At 38.4% G+C, this 15,067-nt stretch overlaps 4 protein-coding genes across 5 annotated transcripts; 2 read left to right on the forward strand and 2 right to left on the reverse strand.

The window, feature by feature from the left end:
- The first annotated feature begins 1,801 nt into the window (after nucleotides 1-1,801).
- Nucleotides 1,802-4,892, forward strand: LOC126610947 (protein CLP1 homolog). The gene is made up of 10 exons (XM_050279118.1): nucleotides 1,802-2,111; nucleotides 2,284-2,352; nucleotides 2,462-2,554; nucleotides 2,901-3,142; nucleotides 3,294-3,432; nucleotides 3,544-3,600; nucleotides 3,861-3,995; nucleotides 4,104-4,339; nucleotides 4,495-4,539; nucleotides 4,631-4,892. The coding sequence occupies exons 1-10, from the start codon at nucleotides 1,935-1,937 to the stop codon at nucleotides 4,716-4,718; spliced, it is 1,281 nt and encodes a 426-aa protein (XP_050135075.1). The 5' UTR covers nucleotides 1,802-1,934; the 3' UTR covers nucleotides 4,719-4,892.
- Nucleotides 4,893-5,840: 948 nt separating this feature from the next.
- On the forward strand, nucleotides 5,841-8,772 carry LOC126610946 (serine/threonine-protein kinase PBL34-like). The gene is made up of 6 exons (XM_050279117.1): nucleotides 5,841-6,415; nucleotides 6,851-7,188; nucleotides 7,314-7,449; nucleotides 7,566-7,702; nucleotides 7,783-7,906; nucleotides 8,156-8,772. Exons 1-6 carry the CDS (start codon nucleotides 6,232-6,234, stop codon nucleotides 8,665-8,667), a joined length of 1,431 nt encoding a protein of 476 aa, XP_050135074.1. The 5' UTR covers nucleotides 5,841-6,231; the 3' UTR covers nucleotides 8,668-8,772.
- Nucleotides 8,773-8,804: 32 nt separating this feature from the next.
- On the reverse strand, nucleotides 8,805-11,257 carry LOC126610945 (probable endo-1,3(4)-beta-glucanase ARB_01444). 2 transcript variants are annotated; one of them, XM_050279116.1, is made up of 3 exons: nucleotides 10,803-11,257; nucleotides 9,433-10,721; nucleotides 8,805-9,390 (listed from the first exon to the last, which is right to left on the reverse strand). In XM_050279116.1, exons 1-3 carry the CDS (start codon nucleotides 11,245-11,247, stop codon nucleotides 9,208-9,210), a joined length of 1,917 nt encoding a protein of 638 aa, XP_050135073.1. In that variant the 5' UTR covers nucleotides 11,248-11,257; the 3' UTR covers nucleotides 8,805-9,207. The 2 variants fall into 2 exon arrangements, with proteins under 2 accessions (XP_050135073.1, XP_050135071.1); XM_050279114.1 differs by having other exon boundaries at nucleotides 8,805-11,257.
- Nucleotides 11,258-12,545: 1,288 nt separating this feature from the next.
- On the reverse strand, nucleotides 12,546-14,999 carry LOC126611681 (outer plastidial membrane protein porin-like). The gene is made up of 6 exons (XM_050280055.1): nucleotides 14,808-14,999; nucleotides 14,599-14,666; nucleotides 13,836-13,946; nucleotides 13,481-13,567; nucleotides 13,151-13,359; nucleotides 12,546-13,038 (listed from the first exon to the last, which is right to left on the reverse strand). Exons 1-6 carry the CDS (start codon nucleotides 14,851-14,853, stop codon nucleotides 12,732-12,734), a joined length of 828 nt encoding a protein of 275 aa, XP_050136012.1. The 5' UTR covers nucleotides 14,854-14,999; the 3' UTR covers nucleotides 12,546-12,731.
- Nucleotides 15,000-15,067: the final 68 nt, after the last annotated feature.

Genomic DNA, 15,067 nt, shown 5'->3' on the forward strand with positions numbered 1-15,067 from the left:
TCTTACCATGCAATGTATAAAATGTAAAATATTGTACTAATTCATTATATATAAACGATTATGATGTGTTTAAACTTCTTTCATTAATTACTACATATTTTCTACACTCACAATGTTTGCCAGCTCGCTATATAATCAATTTAAATCAGTTATATTTATCATGCAATGCATTTCCTTCCAATTTTTTGTGATAAACTAATAGATAATTGACTAAATAAACATCCTGCAAAGTTTCAATAAAAATTTCCAAGTTTTTCTTACAATTTCCGTGGTTTTTATTCAATTTTTATCGATATCGATAATATCCCGATATTTCCATCGAAATTTTCATGTTTTTGGACTACCGATATTTCCGATATCATCGATATTTTATACCTTGGGTACAATTGTATGATTCAGCCAACGTTAGGAATCGAATCCAAAACTTATCGTGTAAATACGGACATAAAATTCTTTCCTAAACCACTAGGGCATCCCGTGGTGGTTGGTTGCTTGTTTACATTGTCTAGCGGAATTGTACTTTATTAAAAAAAAAAAAAACTAATGAAAATAGTTTGAAAACTTTGAGTTTTAATGATAAGGATAAAATAAACGGTAAAATGAATAGTAACAGAATTGACTTTTTAGTGTAAAAATGTGATTTGTTGTTAAAGTGAACAGTACCAGAAACTTTTCGTTAAAGTTCTTTTAAAAAAATGATTGGGGCCACATTTTTTAGGACCCTTCATAATATATTTCATTGATTATACCGCCTATCTTTTAAAGCTTTTTTTTTTAAAATTATTTTTATAAAATATTATCCAAATCTAGAATCATATGATTGTTGGATTAAGTGACAGTCATTTTAATCTTTCCTTGTAGAATTGTAGTCGTTATTACAAATAAATGTCTTAATAGTATTAGATTTGTCTAATTTTTTGCAAAGATGATCTATGAATAACGAATCAAGATATAAACAGTTTAGATCATTAAAAAAGTAAGTCGTAACTTACACTAGTTCATCTACTTACTATCCCATTTAAACCCAAATAAATGTCTTAATAGTTAGAGTTAGACAACCCCTCAACCCGAATAAAGTTGTGATTGGGGTTGAATGCATTCATTTTAGTTTAACCAGTTCATCTTGTTATTTTGTAACTGGTTTCAATTCGATCAAAACATATAAATGAAACTTAATTCGCACTTAATTAATAATAGCTTAATTAGAAGTTAGATTACGTTTATGGTATACATTCATATTTTTTATACAAACGATATTCAAGGCTAAGGAATTGAATTTACGATCTTAAAATATAGAATAAATACTCTTAATCACTTGAGCTACAAATCTCTTAAATGCTCACAATTTATTCAACGTTTTGGCCTATGTTTGAGGCCATACAAATTTCAGACACCCTAGAACCCATTAGGAAACCATTTCGTTTTTATGTTTCAATCTTTTGTTAAGAATGGATGGAGAAGAAAAGATCAACAAAAGTGGAGGAAGGGTGGTGGGAAGAAGAACAAGTGTGAAAATTAAGGGCTACTTTAATAATTATTTTGTTCTTAATTTGAAAGCTAATTTTCACACACATTATTAGAATAGAATCTTTGATTTCGAATTTTTCATCGATTCTTATTATGTATTGTAATTGATTAATTATAATTAGCATATATTTTCTACCTTAACACAGATTGAGTTAACTTTATCTATATTGTATTTTTCTACACATTTCAATACAAAGATATCAAATCGGTCACACCTCTTTTAAAATTTTATCATCGAATTAATTAAATCAAACGAAATAATTCAACATAAAAACGAACATAATTTTATCATCGAATCCCAAAGGACTACACACTGTAAAAACCCCTCGAAATCCCAATTGAAGACAAAGCGCCAGTCCTGTAAAAACCCCCAACTGGAATACCGAGAGTGAAGCCAGCAGAAGAAGATGGCGCACGGCGGTGGAGCAAGGCAGGTGAAACTGGACCGAGAGAGCGAGCTCAGAATCGAAGTCGGCAACGACGCCCCTCTCAAGCTCCGACTGCTCAACGGCACCGCTGAGATCTTCGGCACCGAGCTCCCACCTGATTTCTGGCTCACCTTCCCTCCCAGGCTCAAATTTGCTGTAACCTTCTTCCTCTACTGCTTTTCCCAAATTTACATTACAAAGTTGAAGTTTTTATTGAATTTGCGTTGTGGGTTTTGATTGTTGAAGGTTTTGAATTGCATTTGTGTTGTGGGTTTTGATTGTTGAAGGTTTTGAATTGCATTTGTGTTGTGGGTTTTGATTGCTGAAGGTTTTTACTTGGAATGGAGCAACAATTGAGATGGATGGCAGTACTGAAACCGATTACACTGCTGATGAGGTATTTCATGTGCTTGTTATCTGCTTTGCGTTTTTTACTTTTTGCTCGGGATGCATCTGTCACTAATGAGAATGTGAATGGTGACTGATTCCAATGTTTGATTTTTCAGACCCCAAATATCAGTTATGTGAATGTGCACGCCGTACTGGAAGAACGGAGACACCGCGCTAAACCCTTGCCACCGGATGACCCCAATTCTCAGGTACTACTTTTTCACTTGTATGTCGGGGAAAATTAATGCAAAATTTTCAATGTGTTCTAATTAGTGTCATTCTTCAGTGAATAAAAGTATACTTGTTCACTTGTATGTTGGGAGCAGACAAATGCAAAACATTCGAAATGTTCTAATTAGTGTCATTCTTTAGTGGACAGAAGTGTTTGATGCCCGACTCTGTAATTTTTTTATGAATGATTGAAATAAGCTTGTGGCTCAAGCGCATTGACTGCGTAGTAATGCAAGTCCATTTTCAGGTGTATGTTACCTAGGATTGTTGTAATCCTTGGTAAGTGAATATCTGTTTGTGGCTTATAAGCTTCTTTGTGGTTAGGGCCCAAGAGTGATTGTTGTGGGACCGACAGATTCTGGGAAAAGTACCTTGTCGAAAATGCTTCTTAGTTGGGCAGCTAAGAAGGGATGGAAACCTACTTTTGTCGACTTGGATATTGGACAGGGAGCTATAACAATTCCGGGATGCATTGCCGCTACTCCTATTGAAATGCCTATTGATCCGGTTGAAGGAATTCCTCTTGATATTCCTCTCGTGTATTTCTATGGGCACACAACTCCTAGGTAATTGATTTATTGCATTTTCTTATGGTTATTTGTAGACCTATCATTTTGCATCTTGTATTGATATCTGATACTAACATATAAGAACATTTCTTGTATTTCCAATTTAGTGAAAGTCATGAATCCTTAAAGATCCAATTTTTTTCTCCAGTAATAATGTAGATTTATACAAAGTGCTTGTGAAGGAGCTAGCTCAAGTGGTAGAGAGACAAATTTCTGGGAATGCTGAATCTCGAGCTTCTGGAATGGTGATCAATACCATGGGATGGATAGAAGGTCAAGGCTACGAGGTAATTTTTAGGCTGCTTCACAGGGATGTCACTTTAATATTGAAATGGTTGTCTTAATGTCAGGTATTTAAATTCGTGTTTGATGGTTTCTATTTTTTATCTTTCTTGCAGTTGCTTCTTCATGCAATTGATACATTCAATGCCAATGTTGTCTTAGTTCTGGGCCAGGTACATCCCTCTAGTTTGAGTTTCTTTACTAATTATGGTTATACCTTAGTGGATTTTGCAAGCTTTTCTTCTTCTCTTACCCCCCCCCCCCCCCTTCTTTCTCCTTCTCTCTTCTGTTCTTTTGTTGCTCGACTCTGTCTGGACTCAGAATTTGTATTGGTTAGCGTAATGCATTGTTGTTTGAAACATTTAATGTTTTAACAAAATGGTTTCATATGTAGGCTTCAGTGACGGTACATATATTTCGTTTAAATTCTCAGGAAAAGCTTTGGAGCATGATCAGAAATGTGCTAAAGAACAAGCCTGGTGTGGACGTTGTAAAACTTCAAAAATCTGGGGGCGTTGTATCCAGGAATGCCAAATTCCGTCAAAAATCCAGGAGTCATAGGATAAGGGTAAGTGTCATCTTTTATGAACAAGTTCAAGCAATATGTTTCCATTTAATCCTTGTGTTATTTGTTCTCCTTGAAGAAAAGACTCATGCGCGCTGATATTTCCACCAGGAATATTTCTATGGCCTTGCAAATGATCTGAGCCCACATTCTAACATCGCAAACTTCAGTGACTTTTCTGTCTTTCGAATTGGTGGCGGGCCACAGGCCCCACGTTCAGCTTTGCCAATTGGTGCAGAGCCTGCTGCAGACCCTCTAAGATTGGCGCCTGTGAATATTAACCGGGATTTGCTGCATACCATTCTCGCCGTTTCATTTGCCAAGGAGCCTGATCAAATTATTTCTAGGTAACTTGTAAAGATTCATCTGATATAGAAATAGATAATGATTCAGTAAAGTATGGCATGGATCAGTTTTGTTCTCTTTCATTTGAACTTCACATACAAAAGTGGATTCATAGTCTGTAGTCTTTAAGCTTTTACTTTTTTGTTTTGTTTTGCAGTAATGTTGCTGGGTTTGTCTTTGTCACAGACGTCGACATTCAGAGGTTTGAATTCTGAGCTACAGTAAACAACTTGGTAGAAGCACTTTTTGCTTCTGGTTTTGGTTGATCTAACCCAGTATGTGACATTTTACAGGAAGACAATTACATACCTTGCACCTTCGGCAGGTGAGCTTCCAAGCAAGTATTTGATCGCAGGAACCGTGACATGGCTCGAAACGTGAAGTGGATGACCCAAAATCCAAATAGTTGAGGTTGACAATGGCTTACTGGTGACTGCACATTGCTGGTTTGTGTAAGGAGTGTAAGATGTGAGCTATACTAAGCCTCGAAAGTTTGGTTGTAACTCTGTATACCCTTTTTCCCAATATAAATCAGAATATTATTGTTGTCTTTTATTTTGCATCCTTTTTGTTATGCCGAGTTTGTTTCCTTTTTTCGTAGTTTCGATTAGATTAGAATATTGATTGAATAATAATAATAAAAAAAAACTAATGAAAATGGTTTCAAAATTTTGAGTTTTAACGATAAGAATAAAATAAAAGGTAAAGTGAATAGAATCAGGATTGATTTTTTATTGTAAAAATGTGGTTTTTCGTTAAAATGAACAGTATTGAGAGCTTTTCGTTAAAGTTCTTCGAAAAAAACTCTTCAGACATTTTTAGCATTTAAGTGGCCTAAAAAATATGCTGTGATGAGTAATAATTGGCTACTCAAAAGATGAGTATGAGTTCATACTCAAAATTATTAGTCGTCGATTTATAGTAGTTCATGTTTATAATCGAAATCGTTTATAAATCACTTTATAAAGACCGTTTTTGTAAAAGTAAATTAAAATTAAGATCGTTTAGTCAATTAAAACTAAAATCGTTTAATCATAAGACAGTTATCCATAATTATCGGATTTAACAGGTTATGTAAATCATATCATGTAATAACACAATATTTATTGCACATCTTCTTGTGTAGACTACACTTCACCACTATTAAAATTAAACAAAGAATTAAAAATTCTAAAAATCATATGATTCTATCTTGTTGCATTATTGGATAAATCTGCAGTCCGATTTTCCACATGTCCAAAAAAATGTTCATGATTCCAAAAAATAAAAAATAAAAAGCAGAAATAATTAGGCAAAAAAATAAAATAAAAATTCAAGTAGCATGACAAGCTTTTGATTTGACGCTGGGAATATGCCAAAGCTAGTGTCGTGGAGCAGTGTGTGAAAGCTTTCTCCTTTCTCTTCCTTTCTCTCTCATGCCCGACCTGCCCGCCTCCTCTGTTTCAAACCTCGCCCGACCTGCCCCACCATTTTTGGAAAACTTTTCCCTCTTTCTTAAGCAGCAGAGCCTCTCTTTTCACGCCTTCTGTTCCCCTCTCTCCCTTTCTCTCTCTCTCATCACTCTCTTTCTCTATCCTTTTTGACCATCTGGGTCGGATTCAATTTATCGAGCATGCGGCTGCTCGATCTTTGCTTCAAGTCGCATTCTTTGTGAAAATTTCAGAGGTTTTGTAGCGTTTTGGGGTTGCAGATTGGTGGGTTTTCTGTGTTTTTGAACCACTGTTCGATCCTCCTGCTTCACTTCACACTTTTTTTTGTGAAATTTCAGAGATTTTGTAGCTATTTTGGTCGCTTTTGGTTTGCTGGTTGGTGGGTTGCAATGGACTTTCTGTGAGTTTTGAAATTTCTGGGTCTCTGAGCCATGAGAATCTGAATCTAGAGAGAGTTTGAGGGGATGGGTTTGGTGCTTAATCCTAGCAAGGTGGAGAGTTGCGATAACAGTAGCAAATCGAAGGGAAGGAAGAAGAAGGATGATGCGGTGGAGGAGACTGGGTGTTGGGTTAAGCTCCGGTTTGGGACCTGCATGCCTTCAAGATCCAAAGTTGATAGCTCCATCACTGGAACTAGTGTTTCTTATGGTAAATTCTTCACTGCCCTTTTCCTTTTTAGGCAATTTCTTGCTGAGAAACATTAAATTTTGGGGATTGTGTCTTTTGGTTGCCCTTTTTTCCTTTTCGGATGATTATTTTGTTGGGTCTGCTAAATTAAGTAAAGAGGGCATGTAACATCATATGATTTTAGGAAAGTGTCAAACTTTGTTTAGGTGATGAATGTTCAGAAGACGAATGGTTTGAAGGCGATGTTGTAAACTACTCTAATTTACAGAGAGGGGAATGGACTTTATTATATACGGTTAATTCATCGAGTCTAATAGTTTGAAATCGATTTACGGTTTATTTTTTGTGTCTGGCATTTTTATGAAATTCCAAACAATACCAACATCTTATTTGATTCAAGTGCATACTACTATATATGTATCATACACTTAAGTGTGTTGGACCTTGTGTAACCAGCGGAAACTAAATCGTCGAATGAGAAAAGTAGAGATCGAGAACTTACTCGTGGAGGGTCGTCTACAACTACTAGTAATGCCGGAAGTACTACATCCACGCCCTATTTTAGTGAGGAACTGAAGGTTGCTTCTCAGCTCCGAAAATTCACGTTTAACGAACTTAAGTTGGCGACTAGAAACTTCAGACCGGAGAGCCTTCTTGGTGAGGGTGGATTTGGTTGTGTATTTAAGGGTTGGGTTGAGGAGAATGGAACTGCTCCTGTGAAACCTGGTACAGGGCTTACAGTTGCAGTTAAGACCCTCAACCATGATGGACTTCAGGGTCACAAAGAATGGCTTGTATGGCTTCACTATCCCTCAACTTTACGATATTAACTGCTTTTTAACTTACCTCTTAGATTACATGCAAGTCTCCTTTTTCGGTTTAAATTGTATCTAAATCCTTTTTTTTCATTATATTTCAGGCTGAAATTTATTTTCTTGGTGATCTCGTCCATCCTAATTTGGTAAAATTGATTGGTTACTCGATTGAAGATGATCAGAGGTTGTTGGTCTATGAGTTTTTGCCTAGGGGAAGTTTGGAAAACCACCTTTTCAGAAGTAAGCAACCGGTCCTTTCACATTCTTTGATAATTGCATGTATATTGAAACTAGCTGTAGAATTTGTGTTGTTCTGTATTGTTAATGGTTGCCTAATGATCTTTGGTAACAACCAGGGTCCCTGCCTCTTCCGTGGTCTATTAGAATGAGAATTGCACTCGGTGCTGCAAAGGGTCTTGCCTTTCTTCATGAAGAAGTTCAAAAACCGGTCATATACCGTGACTTTAAAACATCTAATATCCTATTAGATGCAGTAAGTGACAATAACTGAGCATCAACTTCATTTCTTTCCCTACTCCTATTTTCTTCTGAAAATGGAATGTATTATTTTAGGATTACAATGCCAAGCTTTCGGATTTCGGACTTGCGAAAGATGGTCCTGAGGGTGATAAAACTCATGTTTCCACACGAGTCATGGGAACCTATGGTTATGCAGCCCCAGAGTACGTGATGACTGGTGAGTCTGATAATAATCATCTTCGGCATTTAATAGTTTTGGTAGTTTTATAAAGTTGCAACTTCATCGAATAAGCAAAGTGATAGGTTTAAACATCAGCACTTAGCATTTTATCGGGCTATGGCTTCTGATAAATAATTGCATACTTAGGCCATCTACTTCCGTAATCTTTTTTTTTTATTTTCATTTTTTATTATGTAGTATGCTTAATCGTGAGTTAGAATTAAGTTCTAACATGGCCAAATTTAGGTCATTTGACATCAAAGAGCGATGTCTATAGTTTTGGAGTAGTGCTGCTCGAAATGTTAAACGGCAGAAGATCCATGGACAAAAATAGACCAAATGGGGAGCACAATCTTGTGCAGTGGGCGAGACAACTCTTTGGCGACAAGAGGAGGTTATTCCAGTTAATTGACCCCCGTCTTGAAGGTCATTTTTCTATTAAAGGTGCACAAAAAGCAGTCCAGCTTGCCGCCCACTGCCTCAGTCGTGACCCGAAAGCTAGACCAATGATGAGTGAAGTTGTGGAAGCCCTAAAGCCTCTACAAAACCTCAAGGATATGGCCAGTTCTTCCTACCACTTCCAAAACATACAAGCAGCTCGTTCGAGGTCCCACTCGAGTTCTAAGAACGGCATCAGAACGCAGGCAGTATTCATGCCGAGAAACGGACAGCCCGTAAGGAGCTTGTCAAGCCCAAATGGTCCTCCGGCGTCTCCATATTATCCTCGAAAATCGCCTAAACCTAACTCAAAAGAATGATGCCAGTAGTTTTTGTGTATTATTATCTTAGACTTGACTCTCATTTGTACCAGCTTCAGATTGTTCTGTCAATTATAGTACAAATTAAAGAATCGTTTTACTCTCTTCCTGATGCTTACTGCAATTAGATACTTAGTTCGTGTGATAAAATCCTGTTTAATATATATATATATATATATATATATATGTGTGTGTGTGTGTATGTATGTATGTGTATGTATTCTTAAACTATAACTAAGGTTTTGGTCAAAGATTATCTACCAAAAATTACTTTAAAATGAGATCATATGACCGTTGGCTTAAATGGTAATTATTTTAGGTTTGTTTATAAAGAACCGTATTCATTTGATTTCGTCACTACAACTGAATGTTTTAATGTTTTGGGTTTACGTTGCTTTTTTTGCATGGATCACATACGAATGAAGTGTTAAAACATAAAAGATTTGGATCATTAAAAAAAATTACGGAAAAGAATATGAAATTAAACGAAAAAAAAAGAAAAAATAAACCTCATGCAAGAAGAAATTAACCGACAAAAGTTCATCTACTGTGAATCCACCATAAGAGATTACTGCGGGAGTTTCCATCGTCGAATTCTTCCAAGCTTCTAATCTTCTCCAAAGCGCCTTTTTTGTCGTACATCCCTTGTAATGCATACACAAATCCTTTCCATGCTTCCGTGACTCCCGTCCTGCTGAGCGCCGGCGATGCCCAGTTCACTAGCTCACTAGCAAACCCGACATCAGCGAACAATACCTCAGTAACTGGCAAAACAGGCACCATTTGGATTCCAAGTCTGATTTCTTTTGCCTCCGCAGTCGCAAACCAAAGCCCGCTCTCTCTCTTGGTCGACCATAAAACTCCCACAACCCGATTCTCCTTCGCGAAATCTTGCTCGTAAATTTGATTCTCTCCTCCCTCTCTCACATGCCACCACATTTGAGCTGCCTGAATTTCTAATGCAGTAAGCAGCGAACCGGTGGCCTCAAGTTGCGCATCTTTATACGCTTTCCCCATCAGAGCGGCTGCATAGTACGCATTAACTGCCTCACTCGTACTCTCTTGATTCCTCCCGTCTGCGAATTCTGTCAACCCTGCCGCCCACGAGTGCAACTTATAAAGATCAAAGCATCTCAGACGCGTGTAATTTGGATTCAATTTCTTGTCCTTGTTGAGAAAATCCTCCACGAGCAAGTAAGCTTGAGGCTTGTACTTCTCTCCCCATGCAGGATCAATCTTTGCTAACACGGAAATTGCATATATAAAGTACCCCAGATGAAAATGGTGATCTGAATAAAGACCAAACCCGAAATCTGCAGCTGGATCAGTTGCGGAGGATTTGGTAACAAGTCCACCCCATGTTTTATCATGCAAGAATCCGTTGCCACTAAAAGTACCATCCAACCACGGCTCGATTTTATTGCTCAAGAATGTCCTAATCGCAGGGATCACATCAGGACAGGCTACCTCCTCGGCGATCAGAGCCAGCCTCGCAGCTCTAGCAACTAGTTTCCCGTAAAAGTACGAAGACGTGGTAGTTGATTCTGTTGAACTAAGAGCGTCAACATCTCGACGAAGTGCAGATATGATCTCTGAAAACGAATCCTTTTTGACACCTCCAACGGAATTCCAAGTGACTGGAATAGGCTTCGACGCTAACACCCACGAATCACCAACGACGCCAATCAAATCCCCGTCGATGCTTTTGTACTTAAAATCTTGCAAAATTGTGGCGTTGGACAGAAGCTTGAGATGTAGAGGATGAGCTAGCATGAGCAAGTCTCCACCTATCTTTCCGAACTTATACGACAAAGTATTTGAGTTTTCGAGCACAGCTGCACCAGAAATCGGGTAACAAGAACTGAAGTGGTCGAGAACTTTCTCAGATTTAGGATCAGGATCCGGCATTACAGCAACACGAAAAATCCCAGAAAATTCTTTAAGAGTTAACGTGGATGAGTCGCTGTCAGTAAATTCAGTTGGTGAGGATGTATATATTAGCCATGTGTGATCATTGTCGAGCTTGACGATGAACTTGGTGCTCGAGCCACTCGCTGAGGATGCCGAGACAATCGTATGATCGGTCGATATAGAAACCGACATGGGACGATAAACAAAGCAGGTGAGAAAGGGGCTTCCTCGAACCAGGTAGAAGCGGAGGTTGGAGGAGGGAAAGTCCAATGTCACACTCAAATCATTGAAGTCGGACACTACATGGTGACCGTTGCTATTTGAAGTTGAGGCGATGGTGAGGTCGGCTTCGAACGGGGTTGTGGATACGACGGTAGAGGAGTAGGAGAAAGACGGGTAAGCAAGAGATAGAGAAGAGTTGGCTGATCTGATGGTGTAGGGGTGGATGTATTCAGGTTGATCGCCATTGCCGAGGACAAAGTTTTGGAAGAAGGAGTTGGTGGGGAGCGGGGATGAGAGGAGGTTCGAGGCGAAGAAGGTTGAAGGGTCGGGGAGGATGGTGGACTGAGCTTCCGGGAAGAGGAACGGGGCGGGGGTAGCCTGCGGAATCAATGCCGAAAAACACAGTACGCAGACGACGAGAGCAAGAGGAGAGAGCATGCTTGCCATGATGCCTTTGATTTAGTTCGTAAACTTGTTGTAAATTATCAGTATTTCAATCGGACTTGTATATTTTATAGGGATTCTATGGTTATGTACGAGATTTTACAGGGATTCCTAATTTACGTGGGAAATTTGAAAGCCTTGTCAGATTTGATATTACTAGTTTTGAGAACTAGGAAAAGTATTGTGATTTTTCTCCTCAACAAATATGGTTTTTTGTGTTACTTGCTCATTTTTTTGGGGTGAAAAATTGCTTTATTTCAACACAATAATTACACAAGAAAATGCCCAGATACATACACATAAACAAAAAGAAGGACTCAGAAGCAACTAAAGAGCCCAAAACAAAAGTTTGAGTCCAAAACAAAGAAAACACCGAAACAAACGCTAGCAGCTTCAATCTGCCGTCGTCGGAAAGCCGCTTACCAACCAACAGAAACAAACGTTCCCTACACACACCCAAAAAAAAGCTAAACAGAGCCCCAAAACTAAAAGAAAACTGAGTGAAAATAGAATCCCTAAACATCGCCGAGCACCACACTAGTAGCTACCACACATTGGAAGAAGCAACCCGTTAGCAACAGGGCCCACAAAGTGAAACCCAAAACGAATGAAGCCAGTGGGAAAGGGCACCCCACTCACAACAATGCCATCAAAGGCAATCCCAAGGAAGGAGGTGATGTGAACACCCGAGCGAAAACTCTACACACCTTCCGGGTAAAACGCGAAAAATCGCAGTACAAAGATGTAGAAGCCAAACCAGGATGTGAAGTCAAAGAAGGATGGGGCTGATTGGGTTGAAGATGGAGTGAAGTGGCGAAGAAAGTAGAGGAAAAATGTGAAAAAAAATGGAAAGAAGATGCAAAGAAAGGGAAAAAGGAAGAAACGGCAGAAGGAAAAAATGTGGAAGGAAGAAGGAAAGTGGAAGGGAGGAGAGAATGAAGAAAAAAAAAGGGGGGAAAGTGGAAAGGAAGTGGAATGGAGGAAGGAAAGAAAGGAAAGCCCTGTGAGATTTGGGAGAGATGTAAAAAACCAGGAAACCTTATTTTCCTTTTTTGGTCTCCTAATTATATAGGGTTTTGTTTTAATTAGAGCATCTCCAACGGATAATACAAATACGATTCTTCAAATACATATTTGTCGACCCATGTGGCTATTTGAAGATGCAAAAGAAGCCCGAAATATCATTGCTTATAGGAGGAGAAAAAGAAGTACCGAAACAGGCACGAAAAATGGGAACAAAATTTAAACTCTATCGGGCATCATCATCCTCGGCTGACACAGCAATAAAAAAGGTAGCAAAATGTCTGAAACCATCAAATTTTTATTTTTACAAACCGATGCCAACAAAATAGAAGGATTTCCCTACCATATGGACTTGTTCCGAGAAAAAAGAAACAAACTTTTTAGAACCGAATAGAAGTCAGCCTGGAAAGACAACTATACTACGCTCTACCTCTGCTCTCTGCCGCAGTGAGCAATGAGCCCGCTCATGGCTTGAGAGCAAGAGCCAACCCAATCTTGGCGCTCTTCTCAATGGCCTTGGTGTCTACCTCTCCCGAAACAGTGAGGAATGACTTTGGGCGCCACTCGTGCTGGACCAGGGCACTTGCCTTGCCAAAGTTGTTCACACGTGCCTTAATGGTTGTCATTGGATCAAGGGCGTGCTGGGTGCCAAGAGTGATGGTATTCTCGTTGGTGGGAAACCTGTGAGTCACCTCGGCGCCAACAGCTGTGTTGGAGAGGGGATTGACACTGTGATAGTACGATGCACTGAGGATGTCACCTTTATCATTCCTGTATCACAAAAACTAATCTTTATCACACCATGCATCAAAAGTACAACATCAGGAGGCCAATATATGAAAAATCAAACAAGCCAATCTTAGACAACCAAAAGAATACTTACAGGGTCAATGCAGCAATAAGATCAGCATTGGAGAAGCTCAATCCAGCATTGCATTTAGTCAAAATCCCGGTCTTGGTGTCAAATGACAGATCAGCACCAAGTGCAAGCTGATTGGTTCCAATAACACCGGAGAAGTTAACAATAGGGTTGGCTGTCAAACCAACGCTGGAGCTTATCCCTGCATAGTCATGCAGATATTGGAGTTCCACCTGTTAACAATCACCCACATATTAGATAGCAATTCTACAACTGATCCCGATTAATGAAATGCTTTACTACACAGAGTGAACCACATCGACCCACAAGTTTTACCACATATAACAGTCCTACCTTGCCAGACCTCTGATCAGGAACTTTGAAGCAAAAGATTGCCTTCAGGCCAGGAGCAGGTTGATCAACCGTAATAGTGGTGGACAGCTGATAACAAAACAAACTGTTGGTAAACACAACTTAGCAAGAAAATATGAGTAAATTAAAATAATTACTTTATTCAGTTGTTAATGTAGTAAAGCTACTCAGTTCCATTATATCTGAATGAACATTAACACTATTTCTAATGGACATGTGTGGGTCAAACAAAAAGCAAGGAAAAATGAAAATACTTTAGGCATTTACAATAAAAACCTCAATAGGATCCAGTAAAACAAAATAGATGGAAAAGAAACATAAACGGATGTGTACTTACATTGGAGTCGGTGTCAACTTTGATATCAGTTGTGACGTTCTTGTTTTTCAATTGAGTGTTCACATCACCCAGAAAAAGCTCACCTTTGTTGGTTCCTGAAGTGGTGATAGCCTGCAGATATGAAGCGGTAAGTAATTGTAGGAAATATGGTTAACTTAGAACTTGTAAACTATAGGGCGGGTCATGTAGAACGAAGAGTCGGTAAGAATGGTATGTGCAAGGGAAAAGTACAAGGAAAAATATATGAATCAGTTGTAATATTCCGCTGCTCATTGAGTTTGGCTAGAAAATCCACTAAATTTCTTAAACTAAACAAAATCTAATAATACAACCGAAAGAAGTTAACTCAAAACTAGCAAAGAATCGGCACCCGGCATAAAATAAAAAAGTTCTTAAATTCAACAAAATCTAATAACTAAGCGGAAAAGGATGTTAGTTCAACTCAACAATTCAACATAATCACAGAAATAAATCAATAATTAACAGTACAAGCTTAAATGCCACCAAATTCTAACCCAAAATATTAATCAACTTCGAAAAAAATTAACAGGATAAAAATGGTTACAAGCTAAACCACTAAGCATAATTGAAACAGAAAGTTAGATGTTTCAATCGGAGCCGAATAATTTCTCCGAAAGTGGAATAAAACTATGTCTCATATCTAGAAACAAAAACCTAAAGATTCAACAAGTGAATATACATACACACACACAAACACGAACATACAGATCTCAAGGCAAGAAAAAAGAGGGAAAGAACTCACCACTCCAGTGGGAGAGAAGGTAGTGATGGTGAACTTCTTGTCGCTCTGGTAATCCTTGTACAGAAGATCTGAAATTTAACAAAAACCCATTAGAAAAAATGAAATTTAAGAAAAACCCATCAGCTTTTTACAACCAAATTTATACATACACATAGACACACACACATACATACATATATCAGATAATGTAAAAGGAGGGATAGCTATACCTCTGGCTTTCTTGCCGATGTCGGTGTAAAGCCCAGGTCCCACCATTTCTCGGCAAAGATTTGGGATTTGAAGGCGAAGAATGGAACCCAGAATGGATTTGGGCGTCTCCGTAGCTCTCTGAGAAGCAGAAGTGAGAAATGGCGAAAGGCAATGAGCGATATATATTGGGGGAGGCGAAATGCCCTAAATCACTCACCCGATTTCAATTTCAGCTTTCTTTTTGGCGAGTTTTTTATTTTACTCTATTTTTCATTTTTGA

Source organism: Malus sylvestris, chromosome 17 (assembly GCF_916048215.2).
Source record: "Malus sylvestris chromosome 17, drMalSylv7.2, whole genome shotgun sequence".
Classification (NCBI taxonomy): domain Eukaryota; kingdom Viridiplantae; phylum Streptophyta; class Magnoliopsida; order Rosales; family Rosaceae; genus Malus; species Malus sylvestris.